Source organism: Artibeus jamaicensis, unplaced genomic scaffold (assembly GCF_021234435.1).
Source record: "Artibeus jamaicensis isolate MK-2021 breed Jamaican fruit bat unplaced genomic scaffold, CSHL_Jam_final contig_525, whole genome shotgun sequence".
NCBI lineage: Eukaryota > Metazoa > Chordata > Mammalia > Chiroptera > Phyllostomidae > Artibeus > Artibeus jamaicensis.
The window spans coordinates 17,221,578-17,248,631 of NW_026521874.1; the positions used below are offsets into that span (position 1 = coordinate 17,221,578).

Here is a 27,054-nt window from a genome sequence, read left to right on the forward strand (position 1 = left end):
ATCACAGGGCGGGGCTGGATATTGAATGGAGAAACTTCTGGGGTTTGGCCCAAACTCCTCCCCTCACTTCTCCTTATTCTGCTCTATCCTGTCTGCAGCCACATCCTTAATCCTGACTCTGACAGCCTTCTGCCAGTTTGTCCGGTCCCTGGGACAATAGAAAGCCAGTTAAGGCTGGATGGAACCTGGGACTGTACTTGGGGGCCAGCTGACAGATCTCCTGGAAGTGGCCGGAAGTAGCCTGGTCTGTAATGGTGCTGGTCCAGTGGGGCACCCGGCCAGGATCCCTCTGATCTCTGGACACCTGGCTGACCAGACCTCTTGCTTCCTTTCCTCAGCCTTCACAAGAGACCTGTTTAGATTCTAAATACCTCTGACCTTCCCTTTCCTTGAGCAGTGCCATTGGTTCTAGAGCTGGGGTCATTCTCTCTGAAGTTTTCCAGAACTGGCTCCCTCTCATGGGGGGAGGCCAGAAAAGTAGCGGGACTGCTTGTTGTTTTGTAGCTGAAGTTAAGGTGTGGAGCTGTGAATGGTGACCTGGCCTCTTGGCGTATTTGCAAAACAAAGAACCTTGACCAGTTTTCTGACTTGTTCTTTCACTCTTGTCAGAGATGTTTGGCTCGGGAGGAGGGAAAAGCTGCCTCTGTTAGTCTTTATGGCCCCTACCCTGGGATTCTATTACTTGACCTCGTTCCTAACAGCATTATCAGAGGGGAAAATCCACCATTCTTAATTAAGGCTCTTGGGAACTGTTATGGCCTTCTTTTCTCAGGATCACAAACACATACTATTTGTTTGTTTTAAAGATTTTAATTTATTTTTAGAGAGAGGGGAAAGGAGGGAGAAAGAGAGGAAGAGAAACATCAGTGTGTGGTCGCCTCTCGTACACCCCAAACTGGGGACCTGGCCAGCAACCCAGGCATGTGCCCTGACTGGTAATAGAACCAGGGACCCTTTGGTTGGCAGGCCAGGGCTCAATTTACTGAGCTACACCAGCCAGGACCAAACACATACTATTTGAACTTTCTCTTTTGAGAAGTGATTTCTCATGCCTGTGCTCTAGAAAAGGGGTAATGCAGATAGAAAAATGTTATCACTTCATCAGGCAGCAAACCGTTCTGCTAAATTTGTGTGAGGAAATTACACTCATAGTGACCAGAGACTGTGATGTAATAGGCTGGCTGATGACCAGAGTGTTTTCTGTGATGCTGAAAATCATGCTCATTTTCTCACACAAAATCCCATCTAAACAAGCACAGTAGAATTATAATTACAGAGATAAGTTCCATTTATTGAGTGTTTACTCTGCACTAGACAAGTTCCATTTATTGACTGTTTACTCTGCATTAGACAATTTCACGTGTATTATCTCATTTAATTCTTACAACAGCCTAAGAACTGTAGAACTGTCTTAACCTATTTTACAAGTAGGGAAATTAGAGTTACTTGCTCACAGTCACAGAGCTAGTAAGTAGCATAGCTGGGATTTGAACAGACTAACTCCTTACTTAGAAGAGTCTCTTTGCGTTTTTGAATACAGATATGTCATGTAACCTCTTTGAGGCTCAGTTTCCTCTTCCGTAACTTCAGGGTAAAAACGCACACCAAGCCTGCCCCACACTAGGTGTCAGATAACATTGAAGGGTGTTGGTTCATGAGTTCTCAAATGTCAATAAAGGGGCTGTTAAGTTTCTCCTGGGTCTCCAGCTCCTGGATTCAAAGTCAGTGGAGCAACCCTGCCATCTACTGTTGTACTGTTGATGTTGCTGCTACATTTATTGACTCAAGCCTTTGATTCTGGTTTATCTCTAAGGAAACAGCCAGCCAGCAGGTCATTAAGGCTAGCTGTCCAACAGGGGACTGGGACCTTCCTGACAGAGGAAGGGAAGGATAGCACCTGGGCCTTTCTCTGCCCTCACAGGGGACACCAGCATTAACATACAATGGGCTCTTAGTATATAGCAGCAGCATGTAGCTTTCACGTGCCTTAATCTTGCTCTCTTCTTTGGGAAGAAAGAACTAAGACCCTATAGAAGCCCCACAGCTGCTGTTCTTGGCAGAGATGGAGAGGGGTCGGGGTGGGGATGGGGGCAGAGATGGATAATATATATATCAAGCACTGTATTGGGAGTTTCACTCACATTACCTGATTCAGCCCTCACAATAACCCTGCAACCCCATCTTATAGTAAAGTAGGAAGGCCCAGGAAGGTGGAGTCACTTGCCCAGGGTCACACAGAGCTGACGTTTGATCTCAGGTCTCTGTAGCTCTCAGGAGGGTTCTCTTTGCACTGCGATTCCCAGGAATCAGAAGACAACCTGGATTTTAGTCTTAACCGAGCCAGGCTAGTTGTGTAACTGTGAGCAAGTTCCTTTGCCCCCGTGAGCTTCAGTTTTTTTATCTGTAACGTGGTGAAAGTAATCCACCTCATGGGGCAGTTGTGAGGGTTAAGGAAGTAATGGAGAAGAAAGCACCGTGAGAAATGAGAATGGCGCAAGGTCTCAAGGGTTATTAGCAGCACACTGTGCTTCCCAAACTAACAATTCGCGTATAATTTTGAGCGTCTTCTGCTCTGTTAAGGGCACCAAATGAAATGCTGTTGGAGATGTGGATTTGACCTACTGGCCTGGTCTCCTGACTGGCTCCCTCATATAGCTGAAAAACAGGCAATAATATGGAGTGCTCCTAATAATGGTCTCTAGAAAGAAAATTGTAGTGGACTCTCGTTTGGTTTCTATTCTATCTCTACCTGAAACAGTATTCTGGTAGTAATGTTCCAGAGACAGACTCAGCGGCCCACCCCTGGCCGCTTTTCAGTGTTCGTCTTATAAGACCTCCCAGACTGCATTAGAGATGGTGGAGAAAAGAGAATCTGAGTTTGGAGTCAGGCTGCCTAAGTGTCCATCCCAGCTTCTCTTACCAGGTACCTGACCTTGAGTCAGCTGTTTAATCCTTATTTGCCAGTTTCCTCATCTGTAAAAGGGGAAATGGTTCTGACCTTAAAAGGTTGTTGCGTAGCCCTGGCTGGTGTAGCTCAGTGGATTGAGCACTGGCCTGTGAACCAAAGGGTCGCTGATTCAACTCCCAGTCAGGGCCCATGCCTGAGTTGTCCAGGTCCCCAGTAGGGGGTGTGTGAGGCAACCACACATTGATGTTTCTCTCCCTATCTTTCTCCCTCTCTTCCCCTCTCTCTAAAAAATAAATAAATAAATAATTTAAAAATGGAGATGGCTAACTGTACTAGTTTTCCAAAAGGAGGAAAAAAAGATCCAGGAAAAAGACCTTTTACCTTGACTCCTTCGCAAAATTCTGACAGAATTTTGGGGACAAATTCAGTGGAATTTTGTAGATGATGGAATAGGTGGACAGTGAGTACTTAGAAAAGGGAGCTAAGGATACAACAGTAGTGAATTAGTCATCACTAATTAGATTTTACTTCATGATTGTTAGTCATGAGACTCTTGATTCCACAAGCCATTTGATAAAATCTTTCATGCTACCCTGATAGTAAGAATGTGGGCAGAAAAGTCTAGAAAATTCAGATGCAGGAGTTCAACATACCCAGCAGTTTGGGGCCCTGTATTGGAGAGACGGGATTCCTGAATGCCTGGCTAGGGCTCCTGTTGAGGAAAGGGCATAGGGTTCGAGGTCAGCATAGCCAGATTTTAAATGAAGTCCCACAATTCCCAGGAGCAACCTTGGATGAATTACCTAACACCTCTGGGCTTTCCTTGCCCTTCCTGTGCTATAGGTATTTCTTGATAGATTATTTCAGGGACTAAACTAGGTGATGATGTAAAAGACCTTTGCAAAGTGAAAATGCTTTATAAATGAGTTATTCTCACTGTTCTAGTATTGTAGTTGCTCATAATGGGGATCCTGAAACATGTTTATTTATTAGACATCTAGGTGTGGGCCTCACATAGTTCAATCTTCTGGTAGACAGATATTGTCTCTGAGCCATTCCTATGTGATGTGCATGGGGACATGTCAAGGGAGCCATTCCCAGAGGAAGTCTGGAGCTCGGTAGGAGTTGGACCTGGATAAAGGAGGAGATGGTCACCAGCTAGAGACACAGAAGGCTGCAGAAGGAGCTAAGAGAGGAAAGGCTTAGGTGCTGCTGGGAAGAGGAGCCTTGTGTGGATGGACCTGGAAGTGGAGTGGGACAGGAGGTGGCTGGATGGCGACCCCGGCAGGGAAGCTGAAGAGAGCCTCAGGGATCCGAGAGATCTCTCAGGGATCCTGAGCGCAGGGCTCCCAGGCAGGCTTTGCCTTTGGACAAGAGCTCTAGGAAAACATGTGAGGAGGCAGTTCTAAACCGTGGGGCTTTTTTTTTGTTTGTTTTGGTCCATTTATCATTTAAAAAAGCAGCACTTAAGTGTAAGAAAAAAATGTAACCGATATCAAAATAGGAGAAAATAAATACTATTTCATCCCTGCTTCTTGTCTCACTACTTTAGGGAGAAGCCGATAGCCATGTGGCAGGATCTTCCAGCGAGCCTCTAAGGATTATGTACATAAACTTTTTTTTTTTTAAGATTTTATTTGTTTATCTTTAGAGGGGAAGGGAAGGAGAGAGGGAGAGAAACATCAATGTATGGTTGCCTTCGTGTGTCCCCTGCTGGGAACTGGCCTGCAGGGAACCAGCCTGCAACCCAGGCATGTGCCCTGACTGGGGATCGAACCGTGATTGTCTAGTTCGCAGGCCCACACTCAATCCACTGAGCTACACCAGCCAGGGCTTGTACATAAACTTTTTAAACAATGGGATTATACACTGGACTCTTTCTGACACTGGATTTTTCACATGACACTTGACCCAGGACACTTCTGTTGTAGTACCTAGGGTTTACCTCATGATTTTTTGCAGCTACACAGTATGTCGTTGTGTGGATGTGTTATGGTATTTAGCCCACTCCTAGTGATGGGCATGTGGATTGTTCCTAATCTTTTGGTGCTTTTTAAAAAAGATTTTATTATTTATTTTTAGAGAGAGGAAAGGGAAGGAGAACAAGAGGGAGAGAAACATTGATGTGAGAGAAGCACCAATTGGTTGTTTCTTGTTTGCACCCTGACCAGGGACCAAACCCACAACACAGTCTTGTGCCCTGACTAGAAATTGAACCAGCAACCCTTTGCTTTACTGGAGGATGCCCAACCAACTGAGCCACAGTGGTTAGGGCCTAATCTTTTGGTGTTAAACAGTTCTAGACACATGTCTTGGTATATCTGTAGGAATATTTCTCTAGGTAAAATTTTTAGCAGTGGAATTTCTGGGACTTTCATTTTAGAAAGCCAACCACTGCTATAGTATAGAAAATAAGTTGAGCCCTGGCTGGTATAGCTCAGTGGATTGAGCACGGGCCTGTGAACCAGACAATCCCGGTTCGATTCCCAGTCAGGGCACATGCCTGGGTTGCAGACCAGTTCCCTGCAGGCCAGTTCTCAGCAGGGGACGCACAAAAGGCAACCGTACATTGATGTTTCTCTCCCTCTCTCCTTCCCTTCCCCTCTAAAGATAAATAAATAAATAATTAAAAAAAAAAAAAGAAAAAGAAAATAAGTTGAAAGAAAGGAGGAGCAGGGCAGGGAAAATGGTCAGTATTGGGGGTATCAGAGCTTACCTTGCAAGGTTCAGAAGCTACAATGTCTCCAGGAGCTGCCTTCCCTCATTGGAGTCCTCCCGGCCACTAGTGGGCTCCACGTGAACACAGTTCCTAGAGACACCTTATCTGGTTTCACCTTATCTGACCAGAGCCTTCTTCAGAGGAGAGATTGGGTTATTTATTCACTCACCACTGCTCCCCAGAGTGCTCACTTGGGGCTCTTGGCTCTGAAGGCTGATGTCTCCAGCCTTCATAGGTGCCTTCAAGCCCTGCATCTGAGCTGGTTCCCAAGAGTCAGTTTGCTTGGCTCCCCACCATGTTTCCAACTTGTGAAATGTGCAGGAGATTAACACCTTTCTTGCCATCTTACCCTGTCCTTAATGCTAGTCCAAGAATCCCTGCAGATGCCTCTGGTAGCTGTAACTGATGAATCTTCTGCCAGCTGCTTTGTGGGCCTAGAAGAGCAGCTTTCCATGTAGAATTGGTATCTAAGGGCCAGAGGGGGAAATATATCCTCCAGTGTAACCATTCACCTCCCAATTCTGGGTGGTTTGGGCCCTTTGAGGTTGGACCTGAGGAACCACAGCACACTACAGTGTAAGTGGCCAACATGGTCTAAGTGAGAGCCATAGGTGGGTAGCTCAGTTGGTTAGAGCATTGTCCTGATACGCCAAGATTGTGGGTTTGATACCCAGTCAGGGCACATACAAGATTCAGCCAATGAATACATAAGTAAGTGGAACAACAAATCGATGTCTCTCTTGCATGTACATTCTCTCTTCTTTCCCCTCTGTCTAAAATCAATTAAAAAATATTTTTTAAATATTATTTATTTATTTTTGGAAGGGAAGAGAAGGAGATAAATATCAATGTATGGTTGCCTCTGGTGCATCCCCCGCTGGGAACTGGCCTGCAGGGAACTGGCCTGCAACCCAGGCATGTGCCCTGACTGGTAATCGAACCGCGATCCTTTGGTTCGCAGGCCTGCACTAAATCCACTGAGCCACACCAGCCAGGGCTAAAAAATTTTTTTTTAATGTGGCCAGCAGCTTATCGCATCTGGTGATAAGTCCTTCAAGGGTTCCTCCTGAAGTCTGGATTTATGGGAGTCAAATGGGTTCCACTCAGGAGGGGCTGTTGCTTCATCTCAGAACATGGAGCGATATCTGCCCCTCTTCTGGTTGGTTTTCATGGCGTTGAGAAATCGTCTCACTAGTTACCCACACACTCACCCACCCACCTACCCACTGAGTCCTATGAAAGGGGAGTGGGGGGAACAGAGAATGCCTGCAGCCTCCTGCTCGCATTCCTAGACACCGACTCACTGCGCCCGCCACCGCTGGAACAGCAGAGCTGTGTGAAATGTCAAGAGGAGTTATGCTCATGCGCTCCCTGGCCCCCGTCTCTTTGTGGCTTACACTTTCTTCCATCCGTGCTCTGTTCATCAGATGGAAATTAGAGGGTGCAATTAGAAGATAATTTGCTAGTTCCAGACTTAATTTTGGCCCCCCTTCTTGCTTGATAGAATTACAGGGGAACATAATAGATTTTTGGTGAGAAATAGCTGGCTCTGTGGCTGGGAGAAAGAGAGCTTCCAGCCCTCCAGCTGGGCAGCCCTTTCAGTGTCCTGTGTGTTGTTCCCCCACCTTTCATGCTGCCCCACCTCTTGTCTTGTGTGGCTCCCCCAGTCCAGGATCCTGATCTCCTAGGGCTGGCTCAAGAAGTTTAAACTCAGCTTGTGACACAAGGAAAACAGGGAGCCCTCTGTAACATCAGAGGGCTGAAAAATGTTGAAGCTGGAAGCTATTTAGAGATCTAGCCAAGGCCCAGACAGAGGCAACGGCTTGCTGAAGGCCACACATAGCTAGCCCATAGTGGTAGTAACAATAGCCTTAATGATATTAGCAGCTAACATTTATCAGCCTTTAATGTGTTCCAGACTGTGTGCCAAGGGCTTATGTGCAGTGCATTGTCGTATTCAGACCCAGACAGTCTGGCTCTGGGCCCAGGCTTGGTTCCAGCACAGCAGTGGTAAAGTTCACTATAGACAGCCTGGGTTCGAATCCTGGTTTCACGTCCCGCTTACACAGCTGTGGCCTCAGACAAGCAATTTAAACTCTCTATACCTCCATCCCTTCCTCTGCAAAGGGGAAAGTCACAGCACTAGTGACTAGTGTTGGTTAAAATTCGTGTGTGAGTGCTGCAAGCAGCACTTGGTGCAAGGTGAGTGTCTATCTAGTGCCCTTCCTGCTGCCTTTGCAGCTTGAGTGTGGTGTGTGTGTGAGACAGATACAGCTGAGTTCGACACAATGCCAAAAGCTGGTCTTCACTATTAGGGACAAAAAAAAAAAAAAAAACAGAGGTTGAGCCCTGGCTGGTGTGGCTCAGTGAATTGAGTGCCGGCCTGTGAACCAAAGGGTTGCCTGTTTGATCCCTGGTCAGGGCACATGCCTGGGTTTTGGACCAGGTCCCCAGTAGGGGGCACAGGAGAGGCAACCACACTTTGATGTTTCCCTCCCTTTCTTCTTCCTTTTCCTCTCTCTAAAAATAAACAAATAAAATCTTTAAAAAAAATGAATAAAGAGGTTGAGTGCCTTGGCTGTAGAGCAGAGGTCATCAGACTGTAACCCCACCACCAGTTTTTGTACATCCTGTGATTTTCACATTTTTAAATGTTTGTGGGGAGCAAAAGAGTATTTTGTAGCCCGTTATTCAGATTTCAGTGTCATAAATAAAGTTTTATTGGAACACAGCCACATCCATTTGTTTACCTTTTACATGAGTAAATATGGCCACTTTTATGCTGCAGTGACAGTTGAGTAGCTGTGACACAATCTGTATTTGTGTGGGCCAGCAAAACTTGAAATATTTGCTCTCTGGCCTGTTACAGAGAACATGTCCCTGCTCTAGATTACACTTACTGGGTTTGAAACCCAGTTTTGCCATTTACCAGCTATTTATCTTTAGGCTAGTGACATAGCCTTTCAGAACCTCAGTTTCCTTGTCTATTAAATGGGGATAAACATCCACGCATTGGCGATGTAAGTATGATAGGTAGTAGACGCAGCCCAAACAAACTTGCGCAGTTGTCTGTGGAGAGGCTACATGGCTTAATGGGTAAGGTGTCTAATTCCGCGTCAGAAGATAGAGAATTCAAGTCCCTAGACGATCGCTACTAGGTATGTTTTTCTCCCTTTGCTTAAAATTTCCCCCCTTTTGGGACTGGGTCCTGCTTGGGCCTCTAACCCTGGATGTGCCAGCCACCCACCTTCCCACCCTTTGGACATAGCCCTGTGCCTACAACTGTGGAACTCACCCATAGGACTCAGGGCCAAAATTTCATCTAGGGTACTGCAGGACCAACATGGGCCGGACTCTGGGCAGACCGTGCACCCTGAAGCCACTTGCTGGAGTCCTGGGAACCTACTGGGGACTGGTTACATGAATTAAAGTTCAGACAAAGAGAAGTGTGGTGAACAAGGGGGTGGCCTGGGGTGGAGTAGAGGAGTAGCTCCAGGAGGGTCAAAGGACAGATGCATTTTAAAATGTAATAAATTATTGTGATGAAAAAGGCTTGGAAATAGTGGTGATGGTTGCACAATATTGTGAATGTAACTGATGCCACTGAACTGTACATTTAAAAGTGGTCGTAATGTCAGATTTAACATTTTATATCTATACTTACCACAATAAAGGCATTTTTGAAAAACAGAGGCAGAAAGCATAACACAGGGCCTGGAACATATTAAGTACTAAATAAATGATAGCTTATAATAGAGTACAAACACTACCTTGTCACAGTCATTGTTATCTCTGTTCCCAGTCAGTAGGGGAAGGGAAAAAGGCCCCTTGTAATCCAGTCACCACTTTTGGCACAGGGCTGTGTGCCAAAAGCACTTGACTTTCCTGTCGTGGTGACAGGGTGACTTCAGTGGGGAGGAGTCTGTGCCTGGTGCAGGAGAGCTGGTATCACTCCTTCAAGTTCAGCTGTGGTCTCTGGACACTAGTGCCCCAGTCTTCTCCAGCAGCCTTGCATTTCCCCTCAGTAATCCTACAGGGAGGTGGATAAGGGGCTTTCTCAGTGGTGGGCTCTGGTTTGGCCATCCGTAGCTGAGGCTCTTCAGGCAGGCTTCCACTCCAGTTACCCAGCCCCATCATCCCCACAGGCTCCTGTGCCTGACTTCCATCATGCCCCATTTTTTCAGTTTGAGAAGCCTGGTTACCATGGCCACAGTGAAAGAAGTCCCATTGCCCACTAAGGCTGATGGGTGGCATTCTGGAATGAACAAATGAATGAAAGAGAGGGGGCAGATGACTTGGGCTCTAGTCCCTGTACTCTCTCCTACTTGCAGGAGGGCTTTGAGGGAGCTGTTTTCCTTTGAGGCTGAATGAAGCTCAGGGGTGGAGGGCTCCGGAACGGGGGTCACATGGGCCTACATTTTAATCCCAGCCCTGCCACTGACTAGTTTTTTGGCCTAAGGTAAATTACCTAATCCCTCTGTGCCTCACTTTTCCTGTTTATGAAATGGAGATGATTTCCATCTCAGAGAAATAAGAGAGTGCTTATACAGTGCTTGCCACATAGAGAAACATTTAAGTGTCAGTTAACACTCTGGGCCTGCTTCCTCATCCATAGTGATTCCCAGAAGAGGAGTGGCAGCCCCCATTGGCCAGCTCTGGAGTTGTCCCCAGGCCAGGCAGAAGGAAGGGATGAATGGGGAACCTAGTGCCAGGAGCAAGTCGATGCCTGACCAGAGAGCCCAGAACCCAGAGGACAGTTCTCTGGTCCTGTCTCTACTGCCTGAGAGCCCCTCCTTCTGGGGGCGTGGCTTGGCCTGGAGCTGGTATCCTGGGGTTTTTCTTCACCTCCGAGCAGAGTTTCCATCATTTGGGCACCTTCTCAGGCTGGGGAAACTTGGGGGCTGATGTGCTCACACTCTCTCCTGCCCTGCCCCTCGCTGAGCTCACGGATGGACACTCAGCCAGCCCTGGTTATTGTCTGCTGCGGCGCCTGCCTACAGCCTCCCTCTAGCCCAGCTCCACCCCTTGCCTGCAAGGTCTGTTTCCTAATAGCTGCTCCAACCACACACCTCGGTTCCGCGAGGAGTCCCTCCTCTTCCTCCCTCCCTCCCTCATCAGGGGTGGGGCCGAAGGGAAAGGCTAACTTGACAGCAGCGCTTCTTTCTTAGCTGGTCACCGGCCCCTGCCCAAGAATGCCTGTGCGTGTGTAGCCTCCGCAGAGAGGTGTTTCTCCCGAGGGTCTGCCTGAGCTTGAGAACTGGGGAGGAGTCATTCCAGCCATGAGCCCCTTTGGGAATCTTTCAGGGGGCAAGTGGCCCAGAGTCCTCATGCCTTTTCAGCTGCTCCGGAGGGAGAGGTGAGCGCTGGGCAGCCGGCCCGAAGCCAGAGGTGCCGGGATCCCCGGGCCTGTCATGGTGGCGGTCTGCAGCCAGCCTGAGGCACTCCCAGACGGGTTTGCAGCTGAGCTGGTTTATCTGGTGTGGGAAGAAGATGGGGAGTTACTTGTCCATCTCGGCTTACTTCACCTCCAGAGACCCCTTTCGGTGAGTTGGGGTCTGAGTCCCCCTCCCTGTCTCCTCTTCTGGTCCTGAATCTTCTCAGATTTGGCATGTCCTCTGACCACTGGTTCTGTCAGGCAGAAGCCAGTAGACTCTGTTCCCAGGCAGAACAGGCCTGGCGAAGGCTCCCCACCATGATCTGGGAATGGTGAGGTGAGGGATCTGCCCAGAAAGAGGCTCCCGGGGAATTCTGGCTCTCCTTCCTTCCCAGACACACCTAGAAGCACTTCCAAAAGATGCTGCTTGCCTGCCTGTTCCTGGTGTTACTGCTTCTGGGGGAAGAGCACAAATAGAGTTCTGTTCTTTCAGCTCTCACATATCTTACCTGCAGGCTGTGCTGCCTGCCTGGGAATTTGTCCCAACAAGCAGGATGGACAGGTTTTGCCAAACAGCATGGAAGCTGACAGAATCTAGGTGTGGTTAGCCTGGTATACAGTAGGCATTCTTAATGGCAAGCACATGTGTCTCTGGCCTTTAAAGGCTTCTGAGCTCCCAGGTGAGTGCAGTTGCTAGGGAAAGGCTTGGGTAAGTTCTTCTGAGACTGGGGCATTTGGCTTTGGAGTGTTCCTGAGCTATAGGGTTAGCCCCTACGTATGCCAGGTCCTCCTGCCTGAGTCCCTCTGGGGCCCTCTTTCTGCAGAGCTTCTCCGAGGAAGGTGTAGAAACTTTCTCACTACCTCAAACCTACCTTTCTTTGCTCTCTGCCTCACCCCACTTCCCACAGAAACTCCCCAGGGGGGGTTAGTGGCCCTCAGGGTCCCTCCAGAATGGAGTCATTCCTGGCTGGGGTGGGGCTTGTTTTCATTTCTTGAGAACAGCCTGTTGTTCCAAGGCCTGCCTCCCCCTCACCAGTGGTCCTGGTTGACTTCTCTCTCTGGCTTCCCCAAACCAGCTCCATGCCCAGACCTCGCTACTGGGGTACTAGTCAGGTGGCCAGGCCCTGGGCAGAAAAGCAGAACCCCCATGTGGTTTCACAGAATCACTGGACCCTGGTAAAGTGGGGGGAAGCCTCTGGATTGGGGGCTGGGGCAAGGAACTGGTCGTCAGTGCTGATTCTGCCAGGCATCCTGCTAGGCACTCTGTTGTTTGATCTCAGCAGCCTAAAGACATTGTGTATCCCCATTTCTCAGATGAGGCACCCGGTTTCAACAGTGAACATGTGGAGTCTCTGGCCAGCCCTTCTGTCTTCCTGAGTTTTTCTCATCTTTCTGAAGGCTGTACCTGTCCCAGAGGCACTCTAGGTTTGTTTTCCTCTTTCAGCAGAGAGGGCAGAAAAAAAGCCCCTGGAGGTTGCCTGGCACGTCAGAAGGATGGCAGAGGTTCTTTTCTGAAGAGCTGATAGGAATCGATCTTGAATTTAGGAGGCAGATTTTACCGAGTGGAATCGAGATGCCAAGTGTTTGAAGTGGCCACTAGTTTCAGCCAGGATCTCATTAATCCCTTTTACTCTTAATCCTGGAAAGGCACTTTGGGGGAGGGGTTGTTCCTTAGGAGTCAGGAATGCTGAGCCCTTTTTAATCTCTGGGGGCAGGACCTAATTTCTCAGGAGCTAGAGCAGATAATGAACTCTCGACCTGGACCTTTGAGGGCCAGGCTAATGATGTTCCCCTGGTCTTCCTGCCTGTCCTTTGTCTTGTTCTGCTCTAGCCCCTCTGGGGAACCTGACAACCCCCCACTTCCCCAAACTCTGTTTGCCCAGCTGGAAGGGTGAGGGGGGGACTGACTCACTCACTACAGACCCTCTCCCATCCCCCAAATGGGAGGCCACATTCCTGAAGCCACTTCTGAAATGAAGGTCAGCACTTATGGCTCTCTGCCCCACAGGAAGGGGCGACCCAGACCCTCCTCTCCCAGGTATCAATCTAATCAGTCACCACTGTCATTGCTGGTCAGAAGGCTGCTTCCACCAGCAACTCCCTTCATTACAGGGTGTCCACAAGGGCTGACATCTGACCAGGTGCCTGACTCCTCCGTGAGCCTTCGTTTTCTCCTCTGCGGAGCATAGGGGCTCGTGGGCTCCTAGACATGACCCTTGCCAGATTCTGTGGAACAAATTATGTCCTTGACCTCAGGCCTCTGGGGGAGTACAAAAGTCCACAGGACTTTTGAGGCTGTAGTTGCAAGGAAGATGACGAAACCAGATTCCATGGGGACGTGATCAGGCGTGACGGCCTTAAGGGAGGGCAGAGGGAGCAGGGAATAAAGAATGTAATTTCTGCCTCCTGGCAGAGACCTCAGCAGAGTGCACTGTCTTCCTCTGCCAGTGCCACTTGTGTCAGGAGTGAGGTGCAATTACAGGTGTGCTCCCAATAAGAAAACACCTCAAAAAGGAATTTACAGAAGAGCAACTTTTGTCTGACATCTTTAGAGGATTTTTTTAATAGAATTTCCCTTAATGTCCAACATTGATTTAATGGGCTTGGTTTACACATTGTCTCTTGAAGAAATCAAGTGCATCTTTGTATTTTAAAGCAACCCATGTTTAAAGGGAAAGTTGTTCTTAACCCTCCCCGGTTTAGCAGAAACTTTTGGCAGCTGCCTTAGGTCCTCTGGGATCTTTTTCTCCTCATCTGAGAAATGAAGGACTTGGATCAGGTAAATGGTTCCCAACTCTGCAATTCATGTGGCTCCTTGGAGACACACAAACTCTTTTCCATTTTTTCCAAATCACGAAGCTTTATCCTTAACTGCAGTACAACTGTCCAAGTTACTTGAAACTACAGGCTTCCTGGCTTTTGGTTGGAACTGAATCAATGCACTCTGGTAACACTTATTTCTTGCTGACCAGAGGCTCGTTGTGTGTTTGGTTACTTTTTTTAAGTACAGGACAAAAACATGTTCTATAATTATTATAGCTTAAATTGGCAGCCTATCTCAATCTATAGGGTCTACAGGAAGGAGGAGTAACAGTGGGATCTTTGGTGGTAGAAAACAGGGCTCTGATGGACTAGAGTCTTTAGACCTCTGTTATGTCTGCCCCTCCAGGCCCTGTGGTTGAGTTGGCATCTCATCCCCAGTGGTGACACTCTTAGGCTGAGCATCAGCCAGGCCGTTACCAGGACATGGGAGGGCTTGTTCTTTAACCTCTGTAAATCCACTGTAATAATGACTGTTCGGTTCCATTACCACATAAGTTGAAAATTTACCTGTAGACATTTGGCCTGAATAATTTGCATGTGAGTGAGGACTGGGTCTATCTTATTTCACTTGGCATCTCCCAGCACAGTACCTTGCCTGTTTGGTCTTGCACATCCACATAACTATTTCCTAATTAACAGGAACTGATTCCAATCTATTGATTAGATAAATAATTCATTGTAGGGTCTTCTCTACTCACAAAAACCTGGCTCTGGGCCAAGAAGCAGGTCCATATTGCTTGGGCTTGGGAGGAAAAGGGGTCTGCCTCCTTTTGCCCTTGGGGTTCTCAAATTAAAGAAGGGAGGGAGGGAACTGAACACGTACTGGGCACCTGCTGTGAGCCAGGCATCATGTTAGGCATTTGTACATAATTTAATTCTCAAAACCCCGTGAGGTTTTATCATCACCCATGTACAAATAAGGAAACAGGTTCAGTCGTGCAGTAACTGGCCTCAGATGACACACAGTAAATGGCAAAGAAGGAACAAGGACCCACGTCTTGAAAGAGTTATTTGTGAGAAACTCAATTGATTATCTTTTTATTTTTAAACCTGTTTGTTCCCTGCTGACTCAAAAGACTTCATTTGGGATATGAGCTGCCCACTGAACTGACTACCAGCATTTGGTACACTTGGTAGCTACCCAGTGCTTTGGAAGCACTGGGAGCTCCAAAGCCTCTTCCAAAGCTACCCACTTGGTGCTTTGGAAGAGGAGTTTCAGGGGTCTTCCTCACTGTGTATGGGCTGATCTCCCCTGGCTGAAGGGCTTCAGCTCTGTCAGCTCTGGCTGCTCTGAAGAGTGCGGTGACTGATGCCTTGGCCCTGGGTTCAGGGTACTACCACATCTAAGCTGGATGGCCTGCAGCCAGGGCAGATTGCGACTTTTACCTGAAACTTGCAAAAATTGAAAACGGGGGGGAAAAAATGTTGGCTTCGCAAATACATTGTGGCCACAGCCACTGAGTATCTGAGGTGGGTTTTTTTATTTTTTATTATTTTATTTTTGAGTAGCACCTTACATTTCCAGAGTGTGCTTGGATTCTTTTCTTAAAAGGGTAGAGACTGCTGGGGACTACAGGAGGCCGCACACTAAGTGAAGGAGGAGAATCTTGCCATTTAACATCCAGTACTGGGGCTTAAGGAAAAGCCTCGTGGAGTGTTAACACTAAAGGGACTTGAGCTCTCAGGGCTCCAGTCTCCTCCTTTTCACAGATGCAAATCCGAGGCCCAGCTTATTAGATGTGCGCCTTACCCAGGGGATACAGCACCGTGGAAATGGCTTCATGGCCAAGTGCACATAGGTTCAGATTCCACCTCCTTCGTGTGAGTATTAGGTGACCTGCAGAAATTACTAGCCACGTTTTTGAGTCTCCTAGTTTAACCTTTTATATCTCGTGGCGCACATAAACTAATTAGTAAAATTCTGTGGCACACCAAAAGTTATATATGAAAAAATACCAATGATCTCACCTTTACAAAGCAAACAACAAAACAAACAAGCAAGCAGAAAAAAAAAACCCCAAAAAACAAAGACACTGAAATAGAGAAGGGAAACAGAGGGGAGAAGAAGGGAAGAAGGGGAAAAAGGGGGAATTGAAAAAAAGAAGAAAAAAGAGAAAAAAAACTACTTGAAAATAACTAAATAAAATTAAAATTAAAAAAAAAAGTTATATTTTTGACTGATTTGACCGAATAAAGGTATAATTTTGATTCATTCACATCAGGAGGCTATTGTTGTGTTGGCTGTTGTAATTTTTTTTTAATTTGCCAGTCTAAGGGAAAACAGGTCAGTGTCCCTGACTAAATAGTCAGGTATTGCATGTTTTAAAAATTTGTGTAGCACACCAGTTGAAAATCATGTTCTAGTCTGTAAAATGGCTAATCCTATCACCTAGCAGGGTGTGATCAGGATTAGGGATAATATATAAGGCATCTCATAGAATGCCTGAAATATAAGCTAGGACTGTAAGTTTACAATGGCAACTTCTACAGTGACCTAAGAAGCCGTTGTGTTCTAAAGAAAAACAGCTTGGGGGCCCATAGCCCTCCTATAAGCTGTTCACCTTCCCATTCCTCAGACATTTGTGGCAGTCGACTTTGGTAATGTTGCTGGGTGTGCCTCTCAAAGGCATTCCTTGACACAGATGTGTGCATCAGTGATATTGTTCTCCAGCCAGGTGTTCTTCCCAGCAGGCTGGCATGTCTCCTGCATGCCTGCACTGGTTTCTCTCCCTGCTCCCATCCTGGGCCTGGCCAGATCACTTGCAGCAAACAAAAGCAGGATATTGACAATGGAAGGGAGGACGTGTTCTGGTGCTCCCATGCCCTGCAGCACGCATACCATTGCAAGGGTGTAATAGAGCCCAGGCCTGCAGTTGGGCACAAATATACCTGCACCAGCTTTTTTCCACTGAAGCCAAAAGAAGGGCAGGATCTGGTGACCATGAACCAAGAACCCTTTTTTTGCTTCAACCTAGACTGCTGGTTCTAGCCATGCCTATCATCAGGCCCTTTGCTAGGTGCTGAGTCTCCCAAGATTAAATGGGACACTGCTTCCATCTTCAGGGAGCTGACAATCTAGTAAAGAAGAAAGACAAGTACCCAGGAGCTTTAAGTCCAAAGGTGGGAGGCAAGAAGGAAGCTCCTGCTTCTAGTGCTGGCCCTCTGTTAGGCACCTCACAGTCATCCAGAACTCACTTAATTCTACTCTGAAATTAGGTGGCGATGTTGCCATTTCACAAATGAGAAGTGAAACAGCTGGCCCAAAATTGGTTCTGTCTTAAGTGGTGGTGCTGAGATTTAAACCTGGGGTCATCCATGGGAAAACATAGATATGCGCAGAATTGAGGGGATCTGTAGTATAGTGTAATCCCCTCATTTTATAGGTGGGGAAACTGGACCCAGAGAGACAAAGGGGTTAGTTAGTTCAAGAACATATAGCTCCTAAGAACTTGAACCCACATCTCTCCCAGTTCGGAATTCATCCAGCAGTCCTTTTACAGGAAGGAGGTTGAGCTGAATGTGCAGGAAATGGTCTTCCTCTCAGTCTCCTATAATGCATGGTTTTCGGTGTGTCACTTCTAGGCACTTCATATCCATACTCTTGATACCATACTAAGCTCTCAAGACCCTGAAATTCAGCATGCATAGGAGAAGTAGGAAATGCTACAGGGTCAGGCTGGCTGATGGCAGAAACCGTCTGTGTTTGTTGAGTTCGCAAGGGAATTGGACACTCCATAAAGAGGGATTCTCAGGATCCTACTTCTCTAGACCTTCCTAGCTCCACAGCCATTCCTGTCTCCCTTCTCTACCCTCTGCAGTGCTGAAAAGTAGTAATACTCATGTGGACTTTTACCTTGCATTATTAAAATTAAGTTTTGTTTAGACATTATCTTTTCCCACCATTCTAAGTTCTTGGAAGGCGTCCTGGGGAACCTTTTATATTTGTCTTTTATGTCTGCAGTGCCTAGCAAGTCACTGCATTAATATACTTGCCTTGCCCATCACAGTTGGCAAAGGCTTTCCTTAAACATTAACTTACTTAGTTATCACAATAACTCTTTGTAGTTGGATGCTGTTGGGCCCATTTTGTCAATGAGGAAGAACTACCGAGAGTCATCCAGAACTATCCAGATAGTGGCAGTAGGCGGCAAATAGTGTTAACTACCACCATCATCATTTTCATAATTAACACGTACTAAGCTCCTACCGTATTAGGTCTTTTATATGGACTGTGTATACTTTAATACATATGATTTCACTTTTATAGTAGTCCATTTTACAGATGAGGAACCTGGGTCAGAGAAGGGAGCTAAGTCGCCCAAGATAACATAACTAGTAAATGTCAGCGTCAGGATTCAGGCAGCACCTCAGAAGCAAGGATGTGGCCAACGTGCCTGGTGTGAGGCCTTGACAAGAGTAGAGAGTCTCTGAACTAGAAAGAAAGTGGTGGCGTGGGCCCAGCAGGCCAGGGAGCTCTTACCTGGGAGGCTCAGAAATGAGGAGGAGCTGTCTGTGCAGACATGGCCTGCAAACACATACCTGACCTGACTTAGGTGGAGCTTCCCAACTAGCTGACTGGCGGAGAAAGGGGCTATGGGTTTAATACACCGTGTACAGTGGTAATGGAGTTCTGGGTTTTCTTCCTCAATATTTTATTTTGAAATTTTTCAAATATGTAGAGAAGTTGAAAGAATAGTTCAAAGAATACTCATGTACCCCTCACCTAGATTCTTCTTTTGTTAACTAATTTATAATTTAAGCCATTTTATCTGTCTTTTTGAGCACACACACACACGGTGTTTGTTTTTTTCTGAACTGTTTAAAAGTTGTAGGTACCTTGACTTTCACCCTTAATTACTTTAATATGGTTCTTCTAAGAATTCTTCTATGTTATTATATGTAAGAAAATTGACAGTAATTTCACAATATAATCTAATGTATAGTCCAAATTCACATTTCCTCAGCTGTTAAAAAAAGTGTCACTCATGCTGTTTTCTTTTAAATCCAAGGTTTAGGCATTGCATGCAGTTGCTGTATCTCTAGGCTTTTTTTTTTTAATGTTTTAGACTTATTATTATTTTTTATTTATTTAACTTTAGAGGAGAAGGGAAGGAGAGAGGGAGAGAAACATCAATGTATGGTTGCCTTTCGTGCGTCCCCTACTGGGAACCAGCCTGCAACCCTGGCATGTGCCCTGACTGGGAATCGAACCGCTATTGTCTGGTTCGCAGGCCGGCGCTCAATCCACTGAGCTACACCAGCCAGTCTCTAGGCTTTTTTAATCTCTGTGCCACTCCCACCCGCCATGGCATTAATTTAGGAAGAGTCAAGACCAGTTAGTTGTCTTATCAAGTGATCCACATTGTAGATTTTAATAAAAATTTTATTTATTCATTTTTAGGTAGAGGGGAAGGGAGGGAAAAGGAGAGGGCGAGAAATGTCAGTATGTGGTTGCCTCTCGTGCGTCCCCTGTTGGGAACTGGCCTGCAACCCAGGTTTGTGCCCTGACTGGGAATTGAACTGTAGTTGTTTGGTTCACAGGCCCACACTCAATCCACTGAGCTACACCAGCCAGGGCCACATTGTGGATTTTTCTGATGGTTTCTTTATGCTTAGTATTTGGAGGAAAGAATGCTACACTAGTAATACTGTTGGTGAAGGGCAGGTGACTGAACTTCTTTGGTTCATCTGGAGACCTGGCCTGCAACCCAGGTGTGTGTCCTGACTGGGAGTAGGACCAATGACCCTTTGGTTCGCAGGCCGCCACCCAGTCCACTGAGCCACACCAGCCAGGGCTAGACCAGAGGTTCTTAAGTGGGGCCATGATTAGGCCTCAATCTTTGACATACCTGTACTGTGTATACAAATTATATGCCCATGTTCCTTGTATATGTACATGTTCAATGTGTATTTTGCTGGGAGAGGCTTGTTGGCTCTTATCAGATTCTCAGAGTTTCAAGACCAAAACAGGTTAAGAAACACCGGATCTAGGAGAGTTTCTCTTCTTATCTTGCCTTCAGGTGTTCGGAATGCCAGGAGTCCCTCACCAACTGGTACTACGAGAAGGATGGGAAGCTCTACTGCCACAAGGACTACTGGAGGAAGTTTGGGGAATTCTGTCATGGGTGCTCTCTGCTGATGACAGGGCCTGTCATGGTGAGTGAGTCCCTCCATCTCTGCTCCTCTTGGTCCTCAGAGTCCACTGACAGTGTCTCCAGTTCCCCATGGTCGTTCATCTTCTGGTCTTTCCATCAGCCAAGGCCTCTCCCTTATTCAATCATTTAACAGAAGTTTGTTGAGCACCTGTTAAATGCTAGGTAAGATCCTTCCTCAAAGACTTAACAGTTCAATGTTGGGTGTGGGTGGGTAGGCAGGCAGAGGGAAGACACAATACAGTGGGATGAAGGCCTTAAAGAAGAGTGTTACAGCGCCGTGACTAGTGTAGCTCAGTGGATTGAGCGCAGGCCTGCGAACCAAAGGATCGCAGTTTGATTCCCAGTCAGGGCACATGCCTGGGTTGTAGTCCAGTTGCCAGCAGGGGACACCCAAGAGGCAACCATACATTGATATTTCTCTCCTTCTCTCCTTTCCTTCCCCTCTAAAGATAAATAAATAAAATCTTAAATAAAAAAAAAAAGAAGAGTGTTACAGGTTGAGATGAGGATACCCCTAAGCTGTGTTCAGGAAATCAGGGTGACTGGAGTGGGCCAGCACTTCCCCAGCCAGAGGTTCCACCTCCCCTACCTGCTCTAAACAAAGGGCTTTAAGCCTAGTCACAGACTTGCCAGCTCTGTATTGGAGAAACTGTGAGTCTTTCTAATTGGGATATTAGTTCTAGGGACTTATCCTCATGGCTGAGACTAAAACAGTTTTTTGCAATCTCAAAAATGATAGAGAGGCACCAACCTGACACTTCCTCTGGAATCTCTAGGAAAGGAAGTGTAAATGTACGTTATTGCCAGGATCTGTAAATCCTTGATTGGAGGTCACCCACCCACCCCTACCCTCACTCTAGCAACAATGAGGACTCACTTTCTCCATCTACCTTTCTCCCCTCTTGCTCACAGGTGGCCGGGGAGTTCAAGTACCACCCAGAGTGCTTTGCCTGTATGAGCTGCAAGGTGATCATTGAGGATGGAGATGCATATGCCCTGGTGCAGCACACCACTCTCTACTGGTAAGAGGGTGGCCCTGTGTCTTTCTTCCCCTACGAAAGTGTCCGAGAGAGTGACAAGGGCAGCATGAATTGGGCAGAAAGACTACTGAGGTATCAGAGCACTGGATTCCTGTCACATGAATGCTCTTAATCAGCTCTGTGACCTGTAAGCAAGAGAATTAACATCTCTCTGACCTCTGTCCTTACCTGCTCTGAGAATAATGACACTCTGCCCTGCAGTCCTCCCAGAGGGAGAGAATGGCTGGGAAGATGCTCTCAGAGAAGGATACCAGAACATTAAAGACAAAGGCCCCTTAGTGCTCGCTCAGTCCAACTGTCTTGGTTGAGGCCCAAAGAGAGAAGGGGGCCGGTTCTCACTGAGTCAAAAGCAGAGCAAAGAGAACCCAGGCCATCTCACTGCCAGGCCCAGCCCACCCCAGAGGAGCCAGGCTTCTCATTCTGAGCAGCCAGCTGCGTCATGGCAAAGACCCAGCAGTGGAACTACAGGTATTATTGCTTAAAACCACATGGTGCAGTGGTTGCTGGGGGCTTCCAGGTGGGGCTCCAGGGTCTTAGCCCCCTGTATGCTCCTCTCCACAGTGGGAAGTGCCACAACGAGGTGGTGCTGGCACCCATGTTTGAGAGGCTCTCCACGGAGTCTGTTCAGGACCAGCTGCCCTACTCCGTCACACACATGTCCATGCCAGCCACCACCGAGGGCAAGCGGGGCTTCTCCGTGTCCGTGGAGAGTGCATGCTCCAACTATGCCACCACTGTGCAAGTAAAAGAGTGAGTATTTTGAGAACCCTGGGGCCGGGGTTCTTGAGCAGAGCCCATAGATGGACCTCCAGGGGCCGAGAACTCCAAAGTCTTGTGCTGAGTTCCCTTTATCCTCATCTTATGTCTTCTTTCTGGCACTCACTATGCTGTAACCACACCTGGGCCTTGGCACTTGTTCTCTCTGCCTAGGCTGCTTCGTATGGATACTTAATGCCAGAACCACTCACCTTGTGTGTGTCAAGTTTCAGATCATGTTTGCTCTTTGAAATTATCTGGCTTGATTACGTGTATTGGTTTGTTTATCGTTTGTCCTTTCCACAAGTTCCTCCTGAGACTCATCTTAGTCTTACTCAGTACTGCATGCCCAGGGCCTGGAACAGTGCCTGGCATACAGTAGGTGTTCATTGATTATTGTTATGTTGATTGAGTGAAGGAACAGAGGGAGGAGAAGGAGGTTAAGACTCCATCCTAGGTCTAGGCCAGATTCCAGATGGGGAAAGAGTCTGTGTCCATCTTAATACCAGTAATGAGGCACCTGTGGCTGCCAGACAACCCTGTAAATCATGACTGGGCACTTACTGTGTGCTGGGCACTGGGTGCTTGCAGTATAGATAAGAGTTACTAGGACTGGGGAAGTCAGAAAAAGGTGAGGTCTGCTCTAAAACCTCATTAGATGAAAAACGGAGGGAATTATGTTTAGGGTAGAGGTAGGGGTCTGTGATTGTGTCTGGTGTAGACTGGGTGGTTGGGAGTAGCCAGAGAGCAGGCCGTTAAGTCACAGAGGGCCTGGATTGTGAAGACTCAGCAGGTGTATTGAGGAATTAAAGCAGCAAAGTGATGCCGTCAGGTTAACATTTTATAAGGACTGCTACTGTGGTTGTTGGATGGGCAGGGAGCAAGCCTAAAGATATGGAGACTCGTCAGGTCCTAATGATTTGGAGGCTGTTGCAAGATCCAGGGGAGAGACGTTAGTAAGTATGGTGTTGGAGAGAACGCAAAATTCTCCAAAATGGCAAGGGTTGGGGGCAATGAGGGAACTCCAATTGGGAGGATGACATCCAAGTTCCTGGCTTAAGCCATTGGATGAATGCCCTTTCTCTGCAAGTGGCCTAGGCCTGGGGGGCCAGTAGGGGCCTGGGCCTGGTGAGCCTTCCCTGCACAAGTAAAATTGGTCAGGCAAGTTTTTAGGATGCCTTCACCCTTCTTCAACTCTTGTCTGGCCTAGGGTCAACCGGATGCACATCAGTCCCAACAACCGCAATGCCATCCACCCCGGGGACCGCATCCTGGAGATCAATGGTGCCCCCGTTCGCACACTCCGAGTGGAGGAGGTAGAGTGTGTGTCTAGTCTGTCTTGTGGGGATTGGACATGGAACAGACCCTCTGGGAGATCAAACTATGGTCTTTACCTTTCCCTATTCCTAGTCTATCTCCTTGTCTTGCCATTGAGCCTGTGACCACCCATGACCTCCTGTGCCATCCTGGTGTGTTCCCAGGGCTGCAGGGATGGCCTTACAGTTGGGGAGGCTGATAGGATGCCAGACAGAGGGCACTGTGTGGCTACTGACATTTGGAGGCCACCATTAGCCAAGTTGAGCATTGGCCACACTGTGCTTGGATCATCTGGGCTGACAGTGGGTGGCCTGGGATGGACAGCCTGTGGGAGCCAGCCTTATACTGTTCTTGGTTACAGGTAGAGGATGCAATTAGCCAGACTAGCCAGGCACTTCAGCTCCTGATTGAACATGACCCCGTCTCCCAGCGCCTGGACCAGCTGCGGCTGGATGCACGGCTCTCTCCCCACATGCAGAATGCTGGACACTCTCATGCCCTCAGCCTCCTGGACACCAAGGAGAATCTGGAAGGGACACTGAGGAGACGTTCCCTAAGGTGCCACCTTTCACCCAGGTTCTCTGTTGTCCTGTGCCTACGCCTCAGATGAGGCAGAGCTGGCTTTTGGAGACCAGCAAAGTTAGGAAGGGAACCAGCTGGACAGGCATGGGCTATGACGATTATGCTGACCCAGCTCCCTTCATGGAAATCACAGTTCATAGCCAGGACCTGTGAGTGATCTGACCCAGCTGTCTGTAAGGTCCCCTTAGACACCAGAGGGTCATACTATCCACTGAACTCCAGAGCTGGACAGGAGGCAGTGATACTGGACCCGGAAGGGCAGCCTGGCCTGTGGGAAAAGCATGGGACTCAGAGGCTGGAGTGGGGGCATAGATAGGATTGACGATTATAAATAAGGACATTAAAAACTATAAAACAAGAGATGCACGCAAATTGTTTACGATTTGAGGGACCAACAATCAAACACCGGTTTTCGGAGAGAGCAGGCACCAAGCAGGGAGACTGAAAGAACAGGAGTCTAGAGTACTGGATGTTTAGGCAGCCACTCCCATAATGGCACCTTTGAGCTGAGCTCCCTCTCTTCACAAATCATATCATCTCTGCTAGCCTCCTTCTGCATCTGTGAAGTGGAGCTGCAGATGAAGGTGGCTATCTCACCAATTATGTTAGGATTCTGTGTGGGAAAGGATGCAAAGTAGCATAGTGCTGGCAGAGGGTCGGCACTCGGTCAGTGTGAGGTGTTGTTAGTATTACTAGGTATCAGGTTCTTTATCCACCCTCCTCCCCAAACAGACTGAATCACTCAGGGCCCTCTTGGCTGGCATCTGTTAGAAATAGGGCCCTCCCGACAGGTGGCTCCTGTCACTCCTGGCTGTCCTCTTGGCCTCAATCAGCATGAAGCACGCTGACAGAGGCACGGTGCCAGAGGTCAGAGAAGGCCTGAGAACACATGGCCTGGAAGAGGGAAGATGTGGGTGGGGGGTGGCCAGAGAGCTGCTCAGATACCTAGAGGGCCGTCATGCAAGACGGGGTGACTCACCTTGTTTGCTTTGCCGGCACACTCGGCAAGAGGCAGAGCAAGGGCTAGGAAGCTGCAGGCAGTCCTTCCTGGGTCGCCCAGGGGAAACAGGAGTATGCCCAGAGAGCAGGCTGCAGGGTTGCAGTCCACCTTCAGTGCTACAGGCTTCATCCATCTTGTCCCTTCTAAGATTTTATTTTACTTATTTTTAAAAGAGGGGAAGAGAGGAAGAAAGAGGGGGAAAGAAACATCAGTGTGCTATTGCCTCTCACACACCCTCTGCTGGGGACCTGGCCGACAACCCAGGCATGTACCCTGACTGGGAATTGAACTGGTGACTTTTTGGTTCACAGACCAGCCCTCAATTCACTGAGCCATACCAGTCAGGGCTGTTACTGGCTACTTTAAAAAATATAAACCTAATGGGTTTATTGCTATAAAAACTATGCATTTACTATTTTAAAGTTTAGGAAATGTAGAAAGATACAAATGTGCAAATGTCCAAAATCCCATTTGGTCATTTTTTGGATGGCAGTAGGCTATCACTCTGACCCAGTTGGTGTCTCGAATCAAGCAGACATGGAAGGTGGACCATCATCTACAGTGCTGTCCTGTGTTGAGCACTATAGGCCTGTAGCATGTAGTCAGTCATTCCAGGTGAGAAGTACTCAGGGTTCTCACTCTGAATGTGTGTTCGCTGTGCTTAAACTACTGATGTCTGCAGCCCCCAAGTGGCACATCTCTCTGATATAAGAGGCCTCCCCCCCATCATAGCTCCTGAGCCACAGGCATTGGAATGGTTGGGGTAGCCCTAAGATTCTTGCTCCCAGGGTTTCCTGGCAGGTCTCTGAGGACTGCCCTGTCCATACCACGATCTTTCCTCATCCTCAGGCGCAGTAACAGCATTTCCAAGTCCCCTGGCCCCAGCTCCCCAAAGGAACCCCTGCTCTTTAGCCGCGACATCAGCCGTTCAGAATCCCTTCGCTGTTCTAGCAGCTATTCCCAGCAGATCTTCCGGCCGTGTGACCTGATCCACGGGGAGGTCCTGGGGAAGGGCTTCTTTGGGCAGGCCATCAAGGTAAGCACAGGCGGCAGCTGCTCTGCTCCTCTGCCCCCCATCCCTCTCTCACCTCCTTTTGGGGAGTTTTTATTACGTGGTCTCACCTCACACCCTGTGTGACAGCAGGCCGTCTTCCTAGCTGCTGGGAATGGTGTGAGGGCTGTACCCCTGCCACCCCAGCCCTCCCGGCCACTTGGGATGAGCTGTGCCCATGGCCCTCCTGCCTACAGTCAGTGGGTGTTTTTAGGTTGCCCAGAGGCCTCAGTGCTAGTCATGCTACAGCGGGTACATGGGGGAGTGGCTTCTGCCTCCCTGATGAACAGTAGTCTCAGGGACTAACCTCTCTCTCTTTCTTTCCTCCTCTTCCTCTACTGAGAGCTGGGAGGGGGGGTCAGGTAAGCCATGTGTCTCAGCTTTTGGAGCATTGGGGCTGGAGAGCTCACCCCCAACCCACCCAGCCTCCTAGCGCATGTCTACGGCATTGACCTTCCTGTCCCCAGACTTCTGTTCACCCAAGGGACTCACTCCCTTGTCAGATAACCAGAGCCCCTGCTTGGCTTGACAGCCCCTTCCTGCCTCATTCCACACTTCCCTTTTCTGGATTCTTGCCTCTCCTCTGTGCATGCCCAGCTCTCCAGGAAAGGGGGTGTGCTCCTCTCTGAGTCTCCTGTTGCCCTGTGCCGTGCTTCCGCACATGAACTCTATCCATCTGATCTGGCTCAGTGTGTTCTTCAGGGGATGGGATGGGGAGTCGCACAGATTTCACACAGTTCCCCAGAACTCCCTCTGGTCTCTGCACCTGTGACAGTCATCCTCTTTGTAGGTAACACACAAAGCCACGGGCAAAGTGATGGTCATGAAGGAGCTAATTCGGTGTGATGAGGAAACACAGAAGACTTTTCTGACTGAGGTGAGAAGGTGGGGTTGAGTTAGGAGTTTGATGTCACCGTTGGAAGAGGGAAGGCTTGACTAAAAGTGGTTTCAAGAATAAACTTTACTTTGGAATCATTTTCTTAAAGGCTGAGCAGAAAAGAACACTAGAGTAACATCCTTGCCCCTCTGAATTATAGCATTATTTCCTCAGTGACACATACTGAAGACAACACGAGCTGGGTACATGGGATGCAGCAGCAAATGAGGTCTGGTTCAGAGGTGCTCGCAGATAATGGGGCGATAGACATGAGAACAAACCATTCAGTGCAACTAGATGCTAAACACCCTGCTGAGGGAGCCTAGAGTGGGACCTCCCAGAGAATTGACATCCCTTGAGCATTTGCTGTTCCCATCGCCTCTCCCAAGTTGCTCCATTAATTCAGCTGGGTACACCTGTGGTCCAGGTGCTGCCCTCCAGGCCTCTGTTCA

At 48.1% G+C, this 27,054-nt stretch overlaps 1 protein-coding gene across 2 annotated transcripts in view; it reads left to right on the top strand.

Annotated features, from left to right (window-relative positions):
• Nucleotides 1-27,054, top strand: part of LIMK2 (LIM domain kinase 2) — a 54,290-nt gene that overhangs the window by 16,441 nt on the left and 10,795 nt on the right. Inside the window, exons 1-8 of one of the 2 annotated variants that reach the window (XM_037166802.2) lie at nucleotides 10,707-11,170; nucleotides 19,845-19,980; nucleotides 20,892-21,001; nucleotides 21,581-21,769; nucleotides 22,986-23,091; nucleotides 23,454-23,650; nucleotides 25,524-25,710; nucleotides 26,516-26,602. In XM_037166802.2, the coding sequence (XP_037022697.1) occupies nucleotides 11,118-11,170; nucleotides 19,845-19,980; nucleotides 20,892-21,001; nucleotides 21,581-21,769; nucleotides 22,986-23,091; nucleotides 23,454-23,650; nucleotides 25,524-25,710; nucleotides 26,516-26,602 (1,065 nt within the window). In that variant the 5' untranslated portion in view covers nucleotides 10,707-11,117. Of the gene's footprint in view, nucleotides 1-10,706; nucleotides 11,171-19,844; nucleotides 19,981-20,891; nucleotides 21,002-21,580; nucleotides 21,770-22,985; nucleotides 23,092-23,453; nucleotides 23,651-25,523; nucleotides 25,711-26,515; nucleotides 26,603-27,054 lie in introns of those variants that run through there. The other variant, XM_037166799.2, reaches the window with a different exon arrangement.